The sequence below is a fragment of the Microchirus variegatus genome, assembly GCF_963457635.1.
Source record: "Microchirus variegatus genome assembly, chromosome: 23".
Taxonomy (NCBI): Eukaryota; Metazoa; Chordata; class Actinopteri; order Pleuronectiformes; family Soleidae; genus Microchirus; species Microchirus variegatus.
In genome coordinates, this window is record NC_139824.1 from 12,959,210 (window position 1) to 12,976,209 (window position 17,000).

At 40.4% G+C, this 17,000-nt stretch overlaps 1 protein-coding gene across 2 annotated transcripts in view; it reads right to left on the reverse strand.

Moving 5' to 3' along the window:
* ctnna2 (catenin (cadherin-associated protein), alpha 2) overlaps window positions 1-11,764 on the reverse strand; it is a 262,995-nt gene extending 251,231 nt beyond the window's left edge. Inside the window, exon 1 of one of the 2 annotated variants that reach the window (XM_083909549.1) lies at window positions 11,648-11,764. Coding sequence is in view for 1 of the 2 variants with exons in the window: in XM_083909548.1 (XP_083765674.1) it covers window positions 11,080-11,086 (7 nt within the window). In the remaining variant the exon portion in view is untranslated. Of the gene's footprint in view, window positions 1-11,079; window positions 11,156-11,647 lie in introns of those variants that run through there. The other variant, XM_083909548.1, reaches the window with a different exon arrangement.
* Between the last annotated feature and the right edge of the window lie 5,236 nt (window positions 11,765-17,000).

Here is a 17,000-nt window from a genome sequence, read left to right on the forward strand (position 1 = left end):
CAGCTTAAACTGCCAACATCCAAATCACCGATGATGTTTATACACTAGAATTTTTTCACGTCAAAATCCTGACTCCTTACACTTGCGTTTCAATGTTATTGAAGGTTATATTATATTTCATGTCGTGGTCTAAAATGCAAGGACCAAGACTTTTCTCTAAGTCCGTGTTGGCATGGATTTAAAATCACTAGATGGATGTATTAACAAATGAGGTTAATACATGATAAGCATTTGGGGAGCAGCGAAAAAATAAGGTCACGCCAAGAGCAAACACAAGCAGGGGGTTTAGAGCGTGTCAACATCTTTCTTCTTTTTCCCATTTAGCAACACAGCAAAACGCACACATAATGTAGGACAACACCTGCTGTCATCAAACCTCGATTACAAACTGGGCGTTTTCGAAGAAAAGCTCCCTCATTCATCTTCTACCGTTTTTCATTGTGATGTGTTTGGATGTCATTCATTGTCTATCGCTTTATCCTCCACATGAGGGTCACGGGGGGGGTGCTGGTGCCAATCCCAGCTGACATAGGGGGTTAAGGCGGGGTACAGATTGGGACAGGTTGCCAGTCATCACATCACAGGGCCACATAGAAACAATCGACCATTCACTCTCACACCTACAGTCAATTTAGAGCGTCCAATTTGCCTAATCTGCATGTTTTTGGCCCTCTAGAAAAAACTAACTTAGGAAAAAAAAAATGAGAGAAAACATTATCTCTGCCCAAACAGACACTCCTTGAGGTTGAAAGCTTGTTAATATTTTACTTGTGACTGATCGAACATAGGCCGACATGAGCTTAATTCTGCAGGAGATGGACGCAAAAACACACACACATTTGTCATGTAATTTTAAAGGTGCCATATGTAAGAATGTGGCCAAAAACGGTTACTACATTCAAATTCAAAATACAGCGGTCTTTGAGGTTCCGTTTTCTGACATAACTGGCAACCCATGGGAGACTCTACTGACTGTAATGATTGGTAGACGGCGATAGGTGGCGCCACATTCCAAAACATGAACATGATTTGCAGTCTGCAAAATATTATTTTTATGGAAATATTTTGTCTGTACTGTTGTTGTTGGTGAGTTCAGTTTGTTATATGAACATTATTCCTGAGTCTCTGTGACATATTAGGAGGATTTTATGGCCAGTTGTTTTAGTTTTATTACACAATGCACCTTTAAAGATGTGAACACAAGTGCTGCTTAAAATGGGCATCAGTAGGTTCGTTACAATAGAACTCAAACTTTACGACTAAAATCCCTGTCATTTGTTATAAGGGAAAGTTTTTATTCCAAAACACTGCACTGACCTAGATTCAGAGCAAGTTAAGCAAGCAGAATTTTTTTTTTTTTTTTGTGGTAGTGGGAGATTCTCTAAAAGCAGAAGTCAAGGCTCAACCTGTCATATCGCTGCTCTCCAGAGTCCCGTGCTCAGAGTGGCCAACAGAGGCTGATCAAAGTAGAGCACAACCTGTGAAACTCTTAAAGCAATCATGTTCTCTTCTGAATTAAATATAAATAAAAAGAAGAAGAAGAAGAAAACCTTACAAATCACATTTAACTCCTCCTCTGAAAAACACCGGCCTCTGTTTGGAAGATAGGTGTCCATAAAGAATTCTGTATCAAGACACCTTTAGCAGGTTTGAAATACGCTGCTCAAGCAGCAGCGTATTTCGAACCTGTCAGATCACGTGTTTAACAACGTCTTTCCAAAACCCAGTCTCGTCCTCCTCAGTTAACTTAATACGACCTATAATCCGTCTTGTTCTGTTCATTTCCTCCTGTAAATAACAGACCTGACATTAGTATTGTCACAACATGCCTATAGCTGAGCATTTGTACCGTCAACTGCTCAAAGCTTTTTCATTCCCCTACAATAATGTTTTATTATTATTTATTCCTTCGGGATATATTTGATGTGACATGACAGTCTATAAACAAAAATGTAAAAAGCAATAAGATTAATGCACACCTAGTCGAGTGCAATGGCTGGATTTAGCAGCCAAAGCATATGAAGAACTGTTAAATACTTCAAATTGCATAATATGCTGTACAATGTGATAAAAAAAAAATGTAATTCCCACTTCCCGTTGGAGGGATATTGCAGCCAAATCTCTTTGACCACAACAATTCATCAAATATGGATATGTGCCAAATATGTGCCAAAAACGATCCGTTGTGGTAAATGTTAAGATGATACCGGAGTTCTAAACTACAGATCAAGTAGGGAAACACGTTATGACACGAAAGTATTTATTGTGCAAATAATAATAAGCATAAAAACTGCAAATATTACCGGGGGAAAAACTTCAAGCCGCTTCTGCTTAACGCAACACAACGTGAACATGTTTTGTTCGGAAGAAAACGCAGCGAAGAAGCTAAAAGTGTAAAAAACGCTCTAAAGGTTTTGTCATACTGTATGAGGAAACTGAAGATATACAGTCTTTCCATACCTATTAAAAAAATCTAATTAGTTTTACCCATTAATCAATTTGTTCAATTTGCTCATCATTCAATGCCCTTTCAAGCACCATTTCAACATCTACTTTAACACCATTGATAAAAGCCCAATTCAGAAGCGCTCTATTCTGCCCCTGTGACAGTTGCAACCCATTTCGGTGGCGTCAAAGAGGTTTCTAATAGCAGTTTGAAACAAGTGCTATGACAGGATGATAAAGTGTAAAAACGCCATCAGTATAACTGGTATAATGAGCATCATCCGACCTGGCATTGGATCATTATAAATTGCCTAAATGTGACAATATACAAGCACGATAATAGGTGTGCGGGGGGGAACAGTCTATTGGTCATGACTTATAGCCCTTTTAACCCAAAATGATGCTCCTCTAAAACATTAAATATGACTACGCATTACAGTGCATTTCATTACTCCCCCAAGGTGACAAAAAACAGCTCTCATCCACCGTAATGAATCTCTACTGTTAACAATGACTGCACTTTTTTAAGAAGAGAAATAAGGCAACCTATGACTACTGCCATGGGATTAAGCGAAGCAAGTACGGTCATCAATCCACCATTGTCTTGAGAATAAACTCTGATACTGGTCTACTATAAATGGGTCAAACAAAGAATGAACACAGCTGTGTAATTCCACAGCATGGGGTTACGGTATATGGTCAAAATCTTCTCTCTCAGCAAATGCTAGGGTTTTCTTTTTCAGCCATTTACGATCAGCCTCCTGTTCTGCTTCTGACAGTTTCTCAGTTCTAAAACGCACACGCACACATGTAAACCAATCCAAAAGTTGTTGCTAATATCAAAGACACAAACCAGAAAATTTGCATTAAAAATAACACCGAACGCTCACAAACTTTGCAAACTCGCTGAACCCTCGAGCTAAACATCGGCGCTTGGCAACAACTCAGAGACGATTTCTAATAACAGAAATCAAAGAAAAGTTATATTGCACAAACACTCATTAAGGGGGAACACATTACCTGCTGTATCACAAACTTGCAAAAGGTTTTGCATTTAACAGTTTCCCCATTTTTAACTCGAGAGCGACGATATATCAATCCTTCCATCATCTGACATTAATCATCATACTTATTGTGTCCTTTTTGGACACATGGTCCGGCTCGGTAAAGTAAAAGAGTGTGCATTAAAACAGCTGACGTTGTCAGATAAAAGGGTTTCCATTAACAAGTAATATAGCCTCTGTCTCAGTGACTGTGCTGTCAAATCAATGAGGTCACAATCTATTATACATCTGTAGCATCCAACCCAGTTCACCCTGATGTACAGTATGAGGCGGGACTTAAGGCGATAAAATATTAAGTTAAAAGTGGGCAATAGTGAGTGAAAAAAAACGAACAAAATGGAAAGCAAACTATAAGGATCATTTGAGAGAAAATGGGGGAAAACACTGAAAAATGTATGCACCCTTTGTTGCATTCGTAAGGCAGGCATTTCTATGAACATCAGTGAGCAGCTGGCTTATTGTAAGCTTTTAACACCCTAGTTTCTGGTTTATTTATAGGAAAAGATCTGCCTCTTGCCATCTTGACTCATGAAATGAATATTTGACTTAATATAAAAGACAAGAAAAAACAAAAAGAAGAAGAAGAATATGCATTCTATGTCCACAGATTTCAGCTGAAAGCTTGTTTAGGCTAAGCCCTGGATGTAAAAAAAAAATCCTGGAATCGCCCCCTGGACGGAATATAGATTTTCTGTAAGGCTATAGAAGAAAAGCAGTCACCTAACAATGGAAAAGTTAATGCACCAAGACAGAGCATGCATACACAACGTGGGGGGGAGAAGCTGGGGACAATACTCGGAGCCCCTACTGGCCCCTGATGTTGTCTGTGTTGGGGGGTGGAAAGGAGACTCAGGAAAAGGGAGGTCTGGGAATTTAAATGGCCTCTAGCTAAAAACAATCAGATGACAAAAAAAAAAAAGAGGACAGAGTCACAGAGAACTTCCTATAAGAAGAACATGCGCCTCTAGAATTACTCTCAGTTTAATAAACTGCATTGTGCCCTTTCATTAATACACACATGCTACATCACCATATTGCCTGTTTCTATGCAAGTAAGAATGATTAACAAAACAAGTACACACAAATCTACTTATTATTCCATTCAATATAGTACGAAAGTAATTGTATTTTTTTTTTTTTTGTCAATATCGAAATTTGGAAAATGAAACCATTCTATATCACAAAAGAGAAGAGAAAATGGAATGAATAATGTAGTAGAATCAGATGCTGGAATGTGTAATGCATTTCCACTCTACTGCAACTTTGTAAGGTATATTCGTACTGCATAAAAAAAAAAAATACTGATCATTCTCACTAACAACATGACCGGAAATAAATCCATTTCTTACCATGACTATGACTTTCAAAAATGACATGGACATGCAGATTTTATACCCTCAGAAGACGCTCTTTGATGTTCACGGTTCAAACCAAATCTGCTCAAATTCCATGAATACTTAGAGTGAGGCACATCCCGCTATTAATGTAATGATCCAATCCACAATCCACGGCTCGATAAATGCTTTGTTGTCACTTTAGACGCTCAGAACTGACAAAACTGTTAGTCTCTGTCATTATGTGTGCCCATTTCCCACTACAACTAAAACAATACAAGCGGGAATTGCACCCCTTAATCAAATTTGACCACAGGACAACACTACTATACTACTTTCAATACAGTTCATTCAGTGCATTAAAGCTCACATAGAGTGGTCCTGTTGCACATACATGTTAGTTATGGAGGTCAAAAACTCCTAGTTGCTGTAAACGAGCCGATAGAAATCCTCTTTTCTGACGCTGTTCCCCAGCCGCGATATTTCAGACTCAACTCTCACCCCGGCTTCCCAACTGTCTTGTGATTGGCCAATACCCGGAAGTGACATTTTCAGCACACCCGCTCTCAGAAGCGCAGCTCCCCCCTCTGGAACGGTGGATGCACTGCTACTCATAATAAAAACATTGATTTAACAGTGTTTAAAAATAGTTTCTTCACGATTCCCCGCCGCAGTCCCTTTTATGACTTTGACCCGGAGTCAGACCCAGAGTCAGAAGACACTGACGCTCGTGAAACACCTCCACAGCGGACGTTATTCTTATTCTGCGGTTCTATGTACGCAACCGGATGTGCCCGGACTAGTGCCCGGAGCAGGAGGATCTGCTGTTCCGGAGAACCGGTGTTTGCGTAACCGGACCGGGTTCAGTGACTGAACTGTTTGTTTTGAACCTTCAGGGCTTCTTAAACAAGGTAAGGACGCAGATACACACTAAAAAACAGCGTTAATTGAAACTTCCGGTCTAGGTCCGCTTTAATCAAATTTAATCACAGGACAACTTCAATTAAATACCCTACTTTCAACACAGTTCATTCAGTGCATTAATAAAAGTGTAGAATCTGACAGAGTAGTATAGATGTTTCAAAGCCTTTTTTACGTTTTCATTCCTAACGTAGGTTTTTTCGATATGAATACACAACTTATGATTCAAAAAGCTGGTCTCTAATTTCATGCCATTTCACCATCACATCAAAGTGGTGCTTGCCAAAACTGAAATTCATAAAAGCAATACTGCTAAATGTCATCATGTGAAAAAGTAACCCGCATACAGGCACACAGGCTAAAAAAACAAAACAGATAACACACATCTGATTAGTTTGTGTGTCTGACGAAGACCTGGGAGCTGCATCATCAAGTCAACATCACATTAAGCTGCATCCCGCATGCTCTACGTGAGATATAACATTTTGACTGAATATTTTCCACCCAAAGCAAGCTGTGATGAAGGAAACACAGCAGTTACATAAAATGCATTTGTATCCGTTTCAATAGAGACAGACCGGGGGATCGGCCCGAGTTCTGGTTTTGATCTGTAATGCTCTATGAGCAGTTTCTAACTAAGTAACGATGATTAAAGTCGCTGCTCAAGACGGGGTATTGGAAATTAGCAGCAGCTACAAATGGAGTGATGGGATTATCGCTGTGTGGTTCTCTATGAATCATATCTGTCCCCAGCAAATAAACATAATAATAATAATAATAATTTTGACTGCAACAGCCATTTTGCTGAGCACCAAGGGTGTGTCAACAAGACCCAATGCCCCCACACCCAACTGCTGGTATTGCATTTATATGATTGTCTTGTTTTCCGCCAAGTGGTACAGTCCAGTTCAGTTGCCACGGTGCAGTTTAAACAGAGCCCCCCTGTTGTGACTTGTGTGGATACATAACTTAGCTAGCATAGCTATTGAGGTAATAATGCAAGAGCATAACGTCATTCCAGTGCAACACAGTGTAGCACACCAATAAATTCCACGAAGAAGAAGAAGAAGAACAATGCAACACAGTAAGCAAAGAGCAACAAAAGGAGGACACCCACTATTCCTTGTTGTTTCTTCTTGGCATGTGGCTTTTTTATCACAAGAAGCTTTGTTTCAGAGGCAGCTGCAGGCTGCATGGAAAAACACAGATGTTGTCCCCCACATAAGACAAGATTCTCTATTGACAAAATTGTACGTACTGCAGCGTATCTACCTCCACCCTTTAGAGAACATACCACTGTGCTTGTTACTCCAAAAGGGAATGTGCCAAAAACTGGTTTTGGGTTATCCTGATACCCTTCTCAATGTAAATGCAAATAACGTTGAAGTACCGAGCTGAACTGAATTGTAGCACTTGGTGGAAATGAGGCTAAAGAGAAGACGTGATGTCGCCTTGAAAACATGAGGAAATGCACATACAGGCTCCAAATGTGGTGCTAAAAATCCTGCTGTCAGCTGGTGCAGATCCACATTGCAGCATAGGGTAATACAAACCCCGGGGGTTAGGAGAGTTAAAATTGATGTGGTAGATGTGGCGGCACAACTATTGATTGCTCGGTGTTGTTTCTATTGCCTCATCTCTCATCACTTAACCAGTATCAAGTATTTGTGCAAGAAGCTGAGAGACGGCAAGAGAGAGAGCCAGAGAGGTGAAACAATCCTGTTCCAGTTAGTGGGGGTGCCATGGCTACCTTACAGATCTGCTTCAGTACAACAAACGGGGGGGTTCCATGGTGTTCAGCCAATATCACTTCCTCTCCTGGGAGACAGGGAACACAATGCACTCTTGGCCACCATTGATCGAATAGTCTCACCCATGAATTATGGCGTTTCCTTATGCGACTCCTTGGTAACACAAACAGGAGTTTTATTGCAAACGGGCATGTCGTAACTATGCCAAAACATTTCCATGATTACACGCAGGTGAGAGTCGAGGCCTGTAAATGTGGGTCTACCTCTGTAACTCAAACCAAAATTAGTTTGTTATCAAGCTGGGAAAGTAATTAGAAAACATGCTCTCAATTACTTATGCATACATAGCAATAATAGAGCATAATCCAGGATATGGAGGCAGCCTTGTGTTAAATGACAGAAAAATTATCCCAAAGGTTAAACAAATAGGTCTCGCAGACAAGATGGCTTTAAGCAGATGGTTAGACAGTGATACACATATGCAGTTATTTCCCAAAGGGCAGTGAAAAGTCTGCCCGCATTTTAGTAGTCTCGAATCATGATTCACAGCTCTTGCCTTGTCAGCCTCTAGTTAATATTAAGGACATGTTGATTATTTATTACAGGTCTTGTTAAGCTATTTTTCCTGCAATTTCGTGTTGTTTCTTTCTTCTTCAATAGGCAAATGGTAAAATGCATTGTGACCAAGTGAGGAAAAAGATAATAACAATTGTGATCATTAATAGACTCTCAAAACATTTCAGAAGCAAGTTATTATTCTGGATTTTACAGTTTTGTATTATTATAAATGGAACATTCTAGCATCATCTAAGTCACGTGTGTCAAACTCAAGGCCCGGGGGCCAGATGTGGCCCGCCATGTCGTTTTATGTGGCCCGCGAGTGATTAATTGGACTTAAGAAATCTGTGCTAAAATAGGTCTATGCTGCTTTAGGGCGCGCGTTGACCATAAACTACATTTCCCACAATGCATGGCGATTGCGTTACCCGCAATGTGGCGGGAATCACCATCGCGGACCAGGCTGCATCTATAATGCATCATATTGAATAACTTGAATAAGTAATATATAGATACAGAACGTTATTTAGCAATATGTTAAAGAGTAGTTACCTTTATTTTACATTACATTTAGTTACATTTATTCTGTATGACAGTTACATCTGGCCCTTTGAGGGTAACCATTATGCTGATGTGGCCCTCAGAGAAAATGAGTTTGACAGCCCTGATCTAAGTTAAATACTGATGGTCAGACAGTCTGAAGCACTTTATAGAAATCATCCGGTATTCTATGAAATTCAGTCCAGCAGTAAACACTTATTTTCAATATGTAATGGATGAAATGTTTGATTAAAGCAAAAAAAAAAAGTAACCCATAAATGTGTTTATATAAAAATAATCAATGGTTTCCTACATGACAGGATTGTAAGATTATTTGTGCCACTCATTTCAGTTCGCAACATATCGCATGCCGTGTGTTGTTTGACAACAGAACCTAGTGTATTAAATGTCCTGTCCTGAACGGAACTTCCATCCATCCATCCATCCATTATCTACCGCTTTATCCTCCACCAGAGGGTCACGGGGGGTGCTGTGCCTATCTCAGCAGACATTGGGCGATAGGCGGGGTACACCCTGGACAGTTCGCCAGTCCATCACAGGGCCACATATAGAGACAAACAACCAATCACTCACACACTCACACCTACGGTCAATTTAGAGTGACCAATTCACCTAATCCCCATATCGCATGTTTTTGGACTGTGGGAGGAAGCCGGAGAACCCGGAGGAAACCCACGCACACACGGGGAGAACATGCAAACTCCTTGCAGAAAGGCCCTTGTTCCGAAGTTGTTCCAAACGGGGCTTGAACCCAGGAACCCGGGTCTTCTTGCTGCAAAGGCAAGAGTGCTAACCACTACACCAACCGTGGGCCCTGAACGGAACTTTATAAATATATTTAAAAAAAGTTGGCCTTTAAATATAGTCAAAAATTAACTCATCCGTATCATATTACTCTCTGAATGCAGAGAGTAAACTCACTGACTCAGAGACAGTCAAATACACACAGAGGCTCTGCTATTTCACTAAAACAGATTTCAATCATCAAATTTTACGGGCAAGACGTTACTTTAAGTCCCACCTTTTGATATTTAAAGGCAGTGTATAAACATCGAATGCACTCTAATGGCAACGTAAGCAGATACAATAACATATTATCTCCTAACACCTCGTCCTTTTTTTTTGCAGGCTGCTTCATCGTCCTGCTAACAGACATGGAAGGAAACACCATACGCCCTCGCATTCCTTCTTGCCGATCATAAGTTCAGGTTCTAAATACGGACGCCGTGACCTCCAGAGGCCTCTGGGATTCCGTATATCTCCAATTACAGACACACGACTGTGGCACGGTGACATAAATGCACCGGGTTCTGGCATTTCACGCGTGCACTGCTGAATGCACGAGTGAACATCCAAACATCCAAGCATGCGAAGAGTCCAGGATATGATGACTTTACAACAGTTTTGCTACAGTTACACCTTGGAGCATATATATATATATAACCATAGGAGCAGAGGTGGAAAAAGTACTAAAATATTGTACTCAAGTATAAAGTACCAATACTTTGATGAAATATTACTCAAGTAGAAGTAAAAAGTAGTTCATTTGAAATGTACTTTAAGTAAATGTTACTTAGTTACTTTGCATGGGGTGTGAGGGTAGTAGAAATATGACAAGGGGTCAGAAATCCAAAACTATTTTGGAGCTCATGCGCCCGGCGCTACACAGGATATTACGTCATATTTTTCCCCCTGTAGGTCTTCATTGTGCTGAATTTTTATTTCTACTCAGTAACGGATAGGATTTATCAAGTAACTAAGTACAACACTTGAGTCAATACGTACTCAAGTAAAATACAAAATCCTGATTTTAAATTGTACTTAAAAAATACAAAATACACAAAAAAAGCATTCAATACAGTAACTTGAGTAAATGTATTTCGTTACTTCCCACCTCTGCATAGGAGCAATTGTGTGACATACACTGATCAGTCACTTTATTAGGTACACACAAAGTGGCTGCAGAGTGGATATGTCACTCAACAGCTGTGTGCACGTCTACAAGCCAGGCAATGGAGAGATTTCATTTTTTTAAATCCACCAACTTTGTTTGCACACAATTAGACTCGATAAATCGACAGGATTTCCGGGTTAATCTAACCTCATCAGACTTATTAAGTCACAGGAGCAAATGGAGAACTGACTCTGTCAAGTGACGTTGTGCACGCAGGGTGAGGCGAGGCAAGGATGCGATTGTGTACTTTCAATTCTCAGTCAAGATATGAGACAAAAAGACAAAAAGAAAACACAAACAATTCCCCCCCCCCCCAAAGACTGACAGGTTGTGTCAATGAGTCAGCTGCGGTGAAACAATGGAGTTTATTTTGGACCGTGCATGTGAATGTCAGTTAAACAAAGAAGTAGGAGTTAATAACGGTATTTACGAGTATACGCGCAACGGGTATTTACGCGACTGGAGCAACCGGAGGACAACAAATAACTTACCCAACATCTGGCTAATGTCGCTGCTGGTGCAGGTGTGGTGGTGGCGGCCACCGCGTTTTACTCGCACAAAGTAGCCGGCGTTAGTTAGCTTTTAGCCGTTGTCCTAGCCTAGCATCTTTAGCTCGCCCGTTGCCCGACGAGGCTCGCAGGCGGAGCAGTGCTTTCAGCACTCGGCTCGCTGGATAGCAGAGCTCGGTGTATGTGCGGTTCGGAAAACATTAGCAAGAGTGGGAGGTGTTTTTTTTTTTTAGCTTAGTGGAGAGAGAGAGAGAGCGAGGAGGAAAAAAAAGCACAGCTCAGCAAATACAAGCAATAAAAAAGCTCACAGTCGTATAATGGGCTGCGCTGTATTCGGCTGCAGTGATTTCTCTATTATTTACCCGTGTACAGCATGGGCGCACAATAATGAACGAGAGAACCCGGACCTCGCCTATGTGCTGATGTTAGCAACGCAGGCGGTGAAAGCGTAATGCTACCGGGATGCTAGCAACAACACACACACACACACACAAAAAAAAATACAATACAACCACACCAGCAAAACCACGATATCGCTTTGACTACCTACCTTTAGCCGTTTAAGAAGACACTTTCCAGCAGGTCCACAAAACTGTGTATAATGCTTGTTCTCACGGAGTATTCCCCCCGAAAAAAGAAGAAGAAAAGGTGTCTCTCCTGCTCGGCGAAGCCACACTGAACAGTTGAGAAATAATTATGACAGGAAATCTGGACGCTTTCCTCAACGGTGTGGTGCTGAAGCTGTGCCTACACGCTTCTGTCGGCGTCTCGGAAATGCCTCCTCCTCCTCCTCCTCCTCCTCTTCCTCCTCCTCCTCCTCCTCCGACGACGAATGTCCCCCCCTGCAAAATAATGACTCCTCCCGACGCTCCCACCACAACAGCTCAAGTAGGCAGGTGCAGAGAGTGATGCGCTACTAGCGGGAGTGCCTTGCAATATAGTGGGCTGTAGCCTATGGTGGACCCCGGGATTGTCAAATCTGAGAAGGGTGTCTACGCATGCGTGGATCGTGGCGGAGGGGTGCGCCCCCATGATGCCATTGAATAGAATGTGCTGATTCTAGTTGCCAATAGTAATAATGATAATAATAAAAACTGGCGTAAAACACAGCTCATTTGGAGAAAAACGATTTAAATTAGACAGAAACTGAAAATGTTAATTGCTCATACATGTAAGAATGATATGATTACTTTCAAACACCTTCAACAGCGTGCATATGTTAGCAGGAGGTTTGAAATTTGCTGGATATTCGTTTTCGAAAGACATTTTCTCAATCAACAAATAGACATTTTCCCCATTCTGATTGCTGTAGTAGTTGCCAATGGTACACAGCTACTTACTACAGGTGAAGTTTTGTTGATATTTGCCATTATTGTGAAACAGTATGAAATTAAATATTTAGATTTAGATTTAGATCTTTTGTGAATATTTTAAATATTTAACTTCATACTGCTTCAACATAACTTCCCCTGTAGTAAGTAGCTGTCTACCATTGGCAACTACTACAGCAATCAGAATGAGAAAATATATTTTTGTTGATTTTTGGTGAATATTTTAAACATTTAATTTCATACCGTTTCAACATAATAACATATAACTAACAAAACGTCACCTGTAGTAAGTAGCTGCCTCCCATTGGCAACTACTACAGCAATCAGAATGGGGAAAATGTCTATTTGTTGATTGAGAAAATGTGTGTAGAAAACGAATATCCAGTAAATTTCAAACCTCCTGCTAACTTCTGCACGCTACCTTCAACTCTGGGTTTGCAACTTGCACTGAATGTATTACTTGCCATGAATAGCTCTGTTCAGTTCTTTTGCGTCTTCATAAGAGAGGTTGCGTGGTGTCCCATGAAGAGGTGAACCAGTTTAACCAAACTTTAATGTGAGATTTTGATCCATTTGATCCATTATTTTGCATTAGTTTCATCTAAAACTCATCTCAATCAATAAAAGCCATCATTTGTAAAGATTTTCAAAGACGAAAGCTCGACTGTCAATCGTCCGTAAATCACGACAAGTTTGTTAGTTTCACAGCATTATGTATTATTATTATTATAACTTACAGTTGGTCCATGTTTCACTTCATTTTATAAACACGCACAGGGCTTTCCTCTCCCAGCCTAATAGACTGTAAACTGAAACGATGTGATACAATATGTAAGCTATGGCATTTACAAGCATCCACGCACAATAAATCACCCTGCTGTGAGGAGGCAGATAAAGTTATTGGATCTGTTGAACATTTCACTTCGATGGTAGCGCCGTGCTCTTGGATAAAGGGACACAGCAGCCGTTAAGCCAGAACCAGCGTTAAAGCAAGGTGATGCACAGTTGTGCTATCGTCCTCGTACATATTCGGATTTTGGATGTATTTGTTACTTTCGACTCCTGATTTTACACTAATTTTCAAAACATTCAGAACATTGAATTCATCATTTCAAATTCTCATTCACACCAATTCAGTGTCAACATGCCAGATTGGCTTCAGTTTGGGCAGACGGCAGCAATCCCACCACCATTTCTCCAGAAATTGCTTGTGTCAGTTTTGTTTCTCACTCTATATCACTGGTATTATCATTTATATAAAAATGTGTCTGTTTTTTTTATCTATCACTTTCTCATCTCTTGCAGAATTATTTCCATATGCTCCCGTCACAAATGCACACACAGATTTACAGCTTTTCTTCAGTTTCTGATGGTTTGCTTCTGCTCTAGGTGTGGACGAAGTGGAGGAACACACAAATATATAAATGCAACACTTTTGTGGGCCTTGGATCGAGGAGTACGACCGCGGGTTCCAAATACCGCCAATGCCCAGCAACTTTGCAAAGTCATTGAGGAGGAATGGGCCGATATTCCATATAGGACACAATCAATAACCTGATCGAGTCTGTTTGAAGGAGTTGTGTTGCACTCTGTGAGGCAAAAAATGCCCTATGTTAAACAATGTTATACAGATTTTAAGACATTTAAGAACCACATTTTAAGAATGATTTTGTTTGTATACAATATCTTGTATCTTTTACTTCAATTCATGGGAAATAGAACAAAATTGTTGCAGTAAAATATTTATTGTGTATCGTTTCAAAGGTTGTACTGCTTTTATGTTTTAAAACACATAGGCTGTGTATTATATACTGCATAAAACAATACAATGAGGTTGATATTAAACCATGCATTCACCTTGACATGTTTATACTCTTCCATTCTTCACCACTCACCTGAGTGAGTCCCAGTTGCAGGAGCAGTTTCCTTCCGACTGCTGCCCTCCAGCTACACTTTGGGGATCACACAACTTTCTCCGCTTAAACAAAATATGTTATATATGTTTATTCCACATGTTCTCATTTTTGCTCCAAGGTTTTCCTTACTGTTGGACGTGGTCAGAATATGTCTACTGGCAGGAGGTCAGGAGGAATCCAATCAGATGCCAAATTAATATCTTCTGGGACTTTTGCTCTGTTGAGGAAACGGAACGGAAAGTTTAACTCTGAGCTCCCTCCACTTATCCTGCGGCTCCCCCACCCCTGTGCTTATGGGTTGGCCTGGATGCACCATAAAGGAAAAAAAACAATTTTAACCAGAGCTCATAACCACAACACGGCCCGATGGGTATAATCATGAACTTTGCCTTCAGACTCAGCTTCCTCTTCACCTGTGCAGTGCTTGTATAACCACAGGTGCATCATCATTTTTTTTTTGTCTGTGAGTCTTCAGCTCCATCTTCACTTTACTCCAAATGTACCTCTGCATTAATCTCAGCGAGCTCAGTGAGCACAAGCCTACCTGCACGTCTGTACATTGTCATGTACGTATGCGATGTTTAACTGTGTTGTTGTTGAATTTTTCACCATTAATATGTTACTGCTTTATTTGTGCAACATGTTTAATTAAAGGTGCCATATGCAAGAATGTGGCCAAAAACGGTTACTACATTCAAATTCAAAATACCGAGGTCTTTTAGGTTTCGTTTTCTGACGTAACTGGCAACCCGGCAGCTGAGACTCTACTGACTGCAATGATTGGTAGACGGCGGTAGGTGGCGCCACATGCCAAAACATGATTTCAAAACATAAACATGATCTGCAAAAGATTTTTTAAAATGCAAATATTTTGTCTGTACTGTTGTTGTTGGTGAGTTGAGTTTGTTATATGAACATTATTCCTGAGTCTCTGTGACATATTAGGAGGATTTTATGGCCAGTTGCTTTAGATTTATTACATAATGCACCTTTAAAAAGACAATGTCATATATTATATGCTGTGTTCAAATTAATTAATATCTAAGTATAAAAAGCATAACCAGCTAACACTGGACAGTTAAGTGATGATTAATCATGTATATAGTGAGGAAATGTGTTATTGTCTATTCCCTGCTCCCTGTTTTTTTTGTCTTGAGCGAAAACAGCTGGAGCAGCAACCCATTGTCTTCCATCTGCTTGTATTTTCAGTGCAGGGCAATAACCCAGCACGATGTCTTAGCAAGATATACCTCATTTGTCAGAGAGAGAGAGAGAGAGAGGGGACCACGACTGACTGACTGGGTGGTTACTGTATAGAGAAGTTGTCTCTCAGTGTATCCCCGGCACAGTGACCTCATCCATCTGGAGCATGGCTACACAGAGTATAGCTTGAAGTGTGAGTGAAGTGTCAACTTCTTTATGATGCTGAGATCAAGGCAAGTGGCAAGATAATGAATATTTCATTGCCTGTAAAGCTAGATTTCTTCTCACATTTGGAACTGTGCCCTTGTAATATACAATACACAAGGGTATGGGATAGTAGTTCAGTCCGGTCCAAAGGAGTGGCTGTCTACGGAGCATATTCACATTACACCAGAAAGCTGGACTCTTACAAATGCCAGAGACTAGGCATTCCATGGTACATTATGTCAACAAAAGAGGCAGAGGAGGGTCCGTCATTTATCTCAGGGAAAACAAAATCTATCTGTGGAGCTCTTTTTTTTTCCTCTATTGCATTACATGTGCCTTTTTGTGATCAAGTTACATTGCTGAAACTCAAACAACACTAGTGATACAGAGCACACATACCAGTTTTCATGGCCTGTATCCTTCATCGGGACCACGATGATTCTCCCCGTAGCCCAATCAATCGAGATGAGTTTCCTTTTTTGATGATTTTGGCCCTGGGGGATTATTTTCATTAAGTCTAACTTGTTCATGCACATCTTTTCCGTCCAGTTGAAATATAATGATAGGAACATCAGCGTATCATTTTCTTCCAACTCTGTATTCTCATCATTCTGGTCATTATTATTATTATTATCCTCACACCAACCATGTATTACTTGATTTGGGGGTATTATTGAAGCTGTGTGGGGGGGAAGGGGCGGGGGGGGGGGGGGTGCTTGTTGAATGTGACAATCAGATAAGACGTCTAAAAGGCCCCTGTACAACATTTTGTGAAATTGCTTTTCAAATGCAGACCCAACAGTGAGAGTGATTGCGTTTTAACGAGCGCGCTATACTTTACATGATGATTTCACCTCCTCCTTTAATTACCTCCTCTCTTTCAATCAGCTCGCTGCACATGTCCTTGTCTGACCTTGTTGCCTTGATAACTTTAAAGGTGCCATATGTAAGAATGTGGCCAAAAACGGTTACTACATTCAAATTCAAAATACAGAGGTCTTTTAGGTTTTCTGACGTAACTGGCAACACGTGGTTGCTCGGCAGCTGAGACTCTACTAAATGCAATGTTTGGTAGACGGCGGTAGGTGGCGCCACATGCCAAAACATGATTTCAAAACATAAACATGATTTGCAGTCTGCAAAATGTTTTTTTTAATGCAAATATTTTGTCTGTACTGTTGTTGTTGGTGAGTTCAGTTTGTTATATGAACATTATTCCTAAATCTGTGACATATTTGGAGGATTT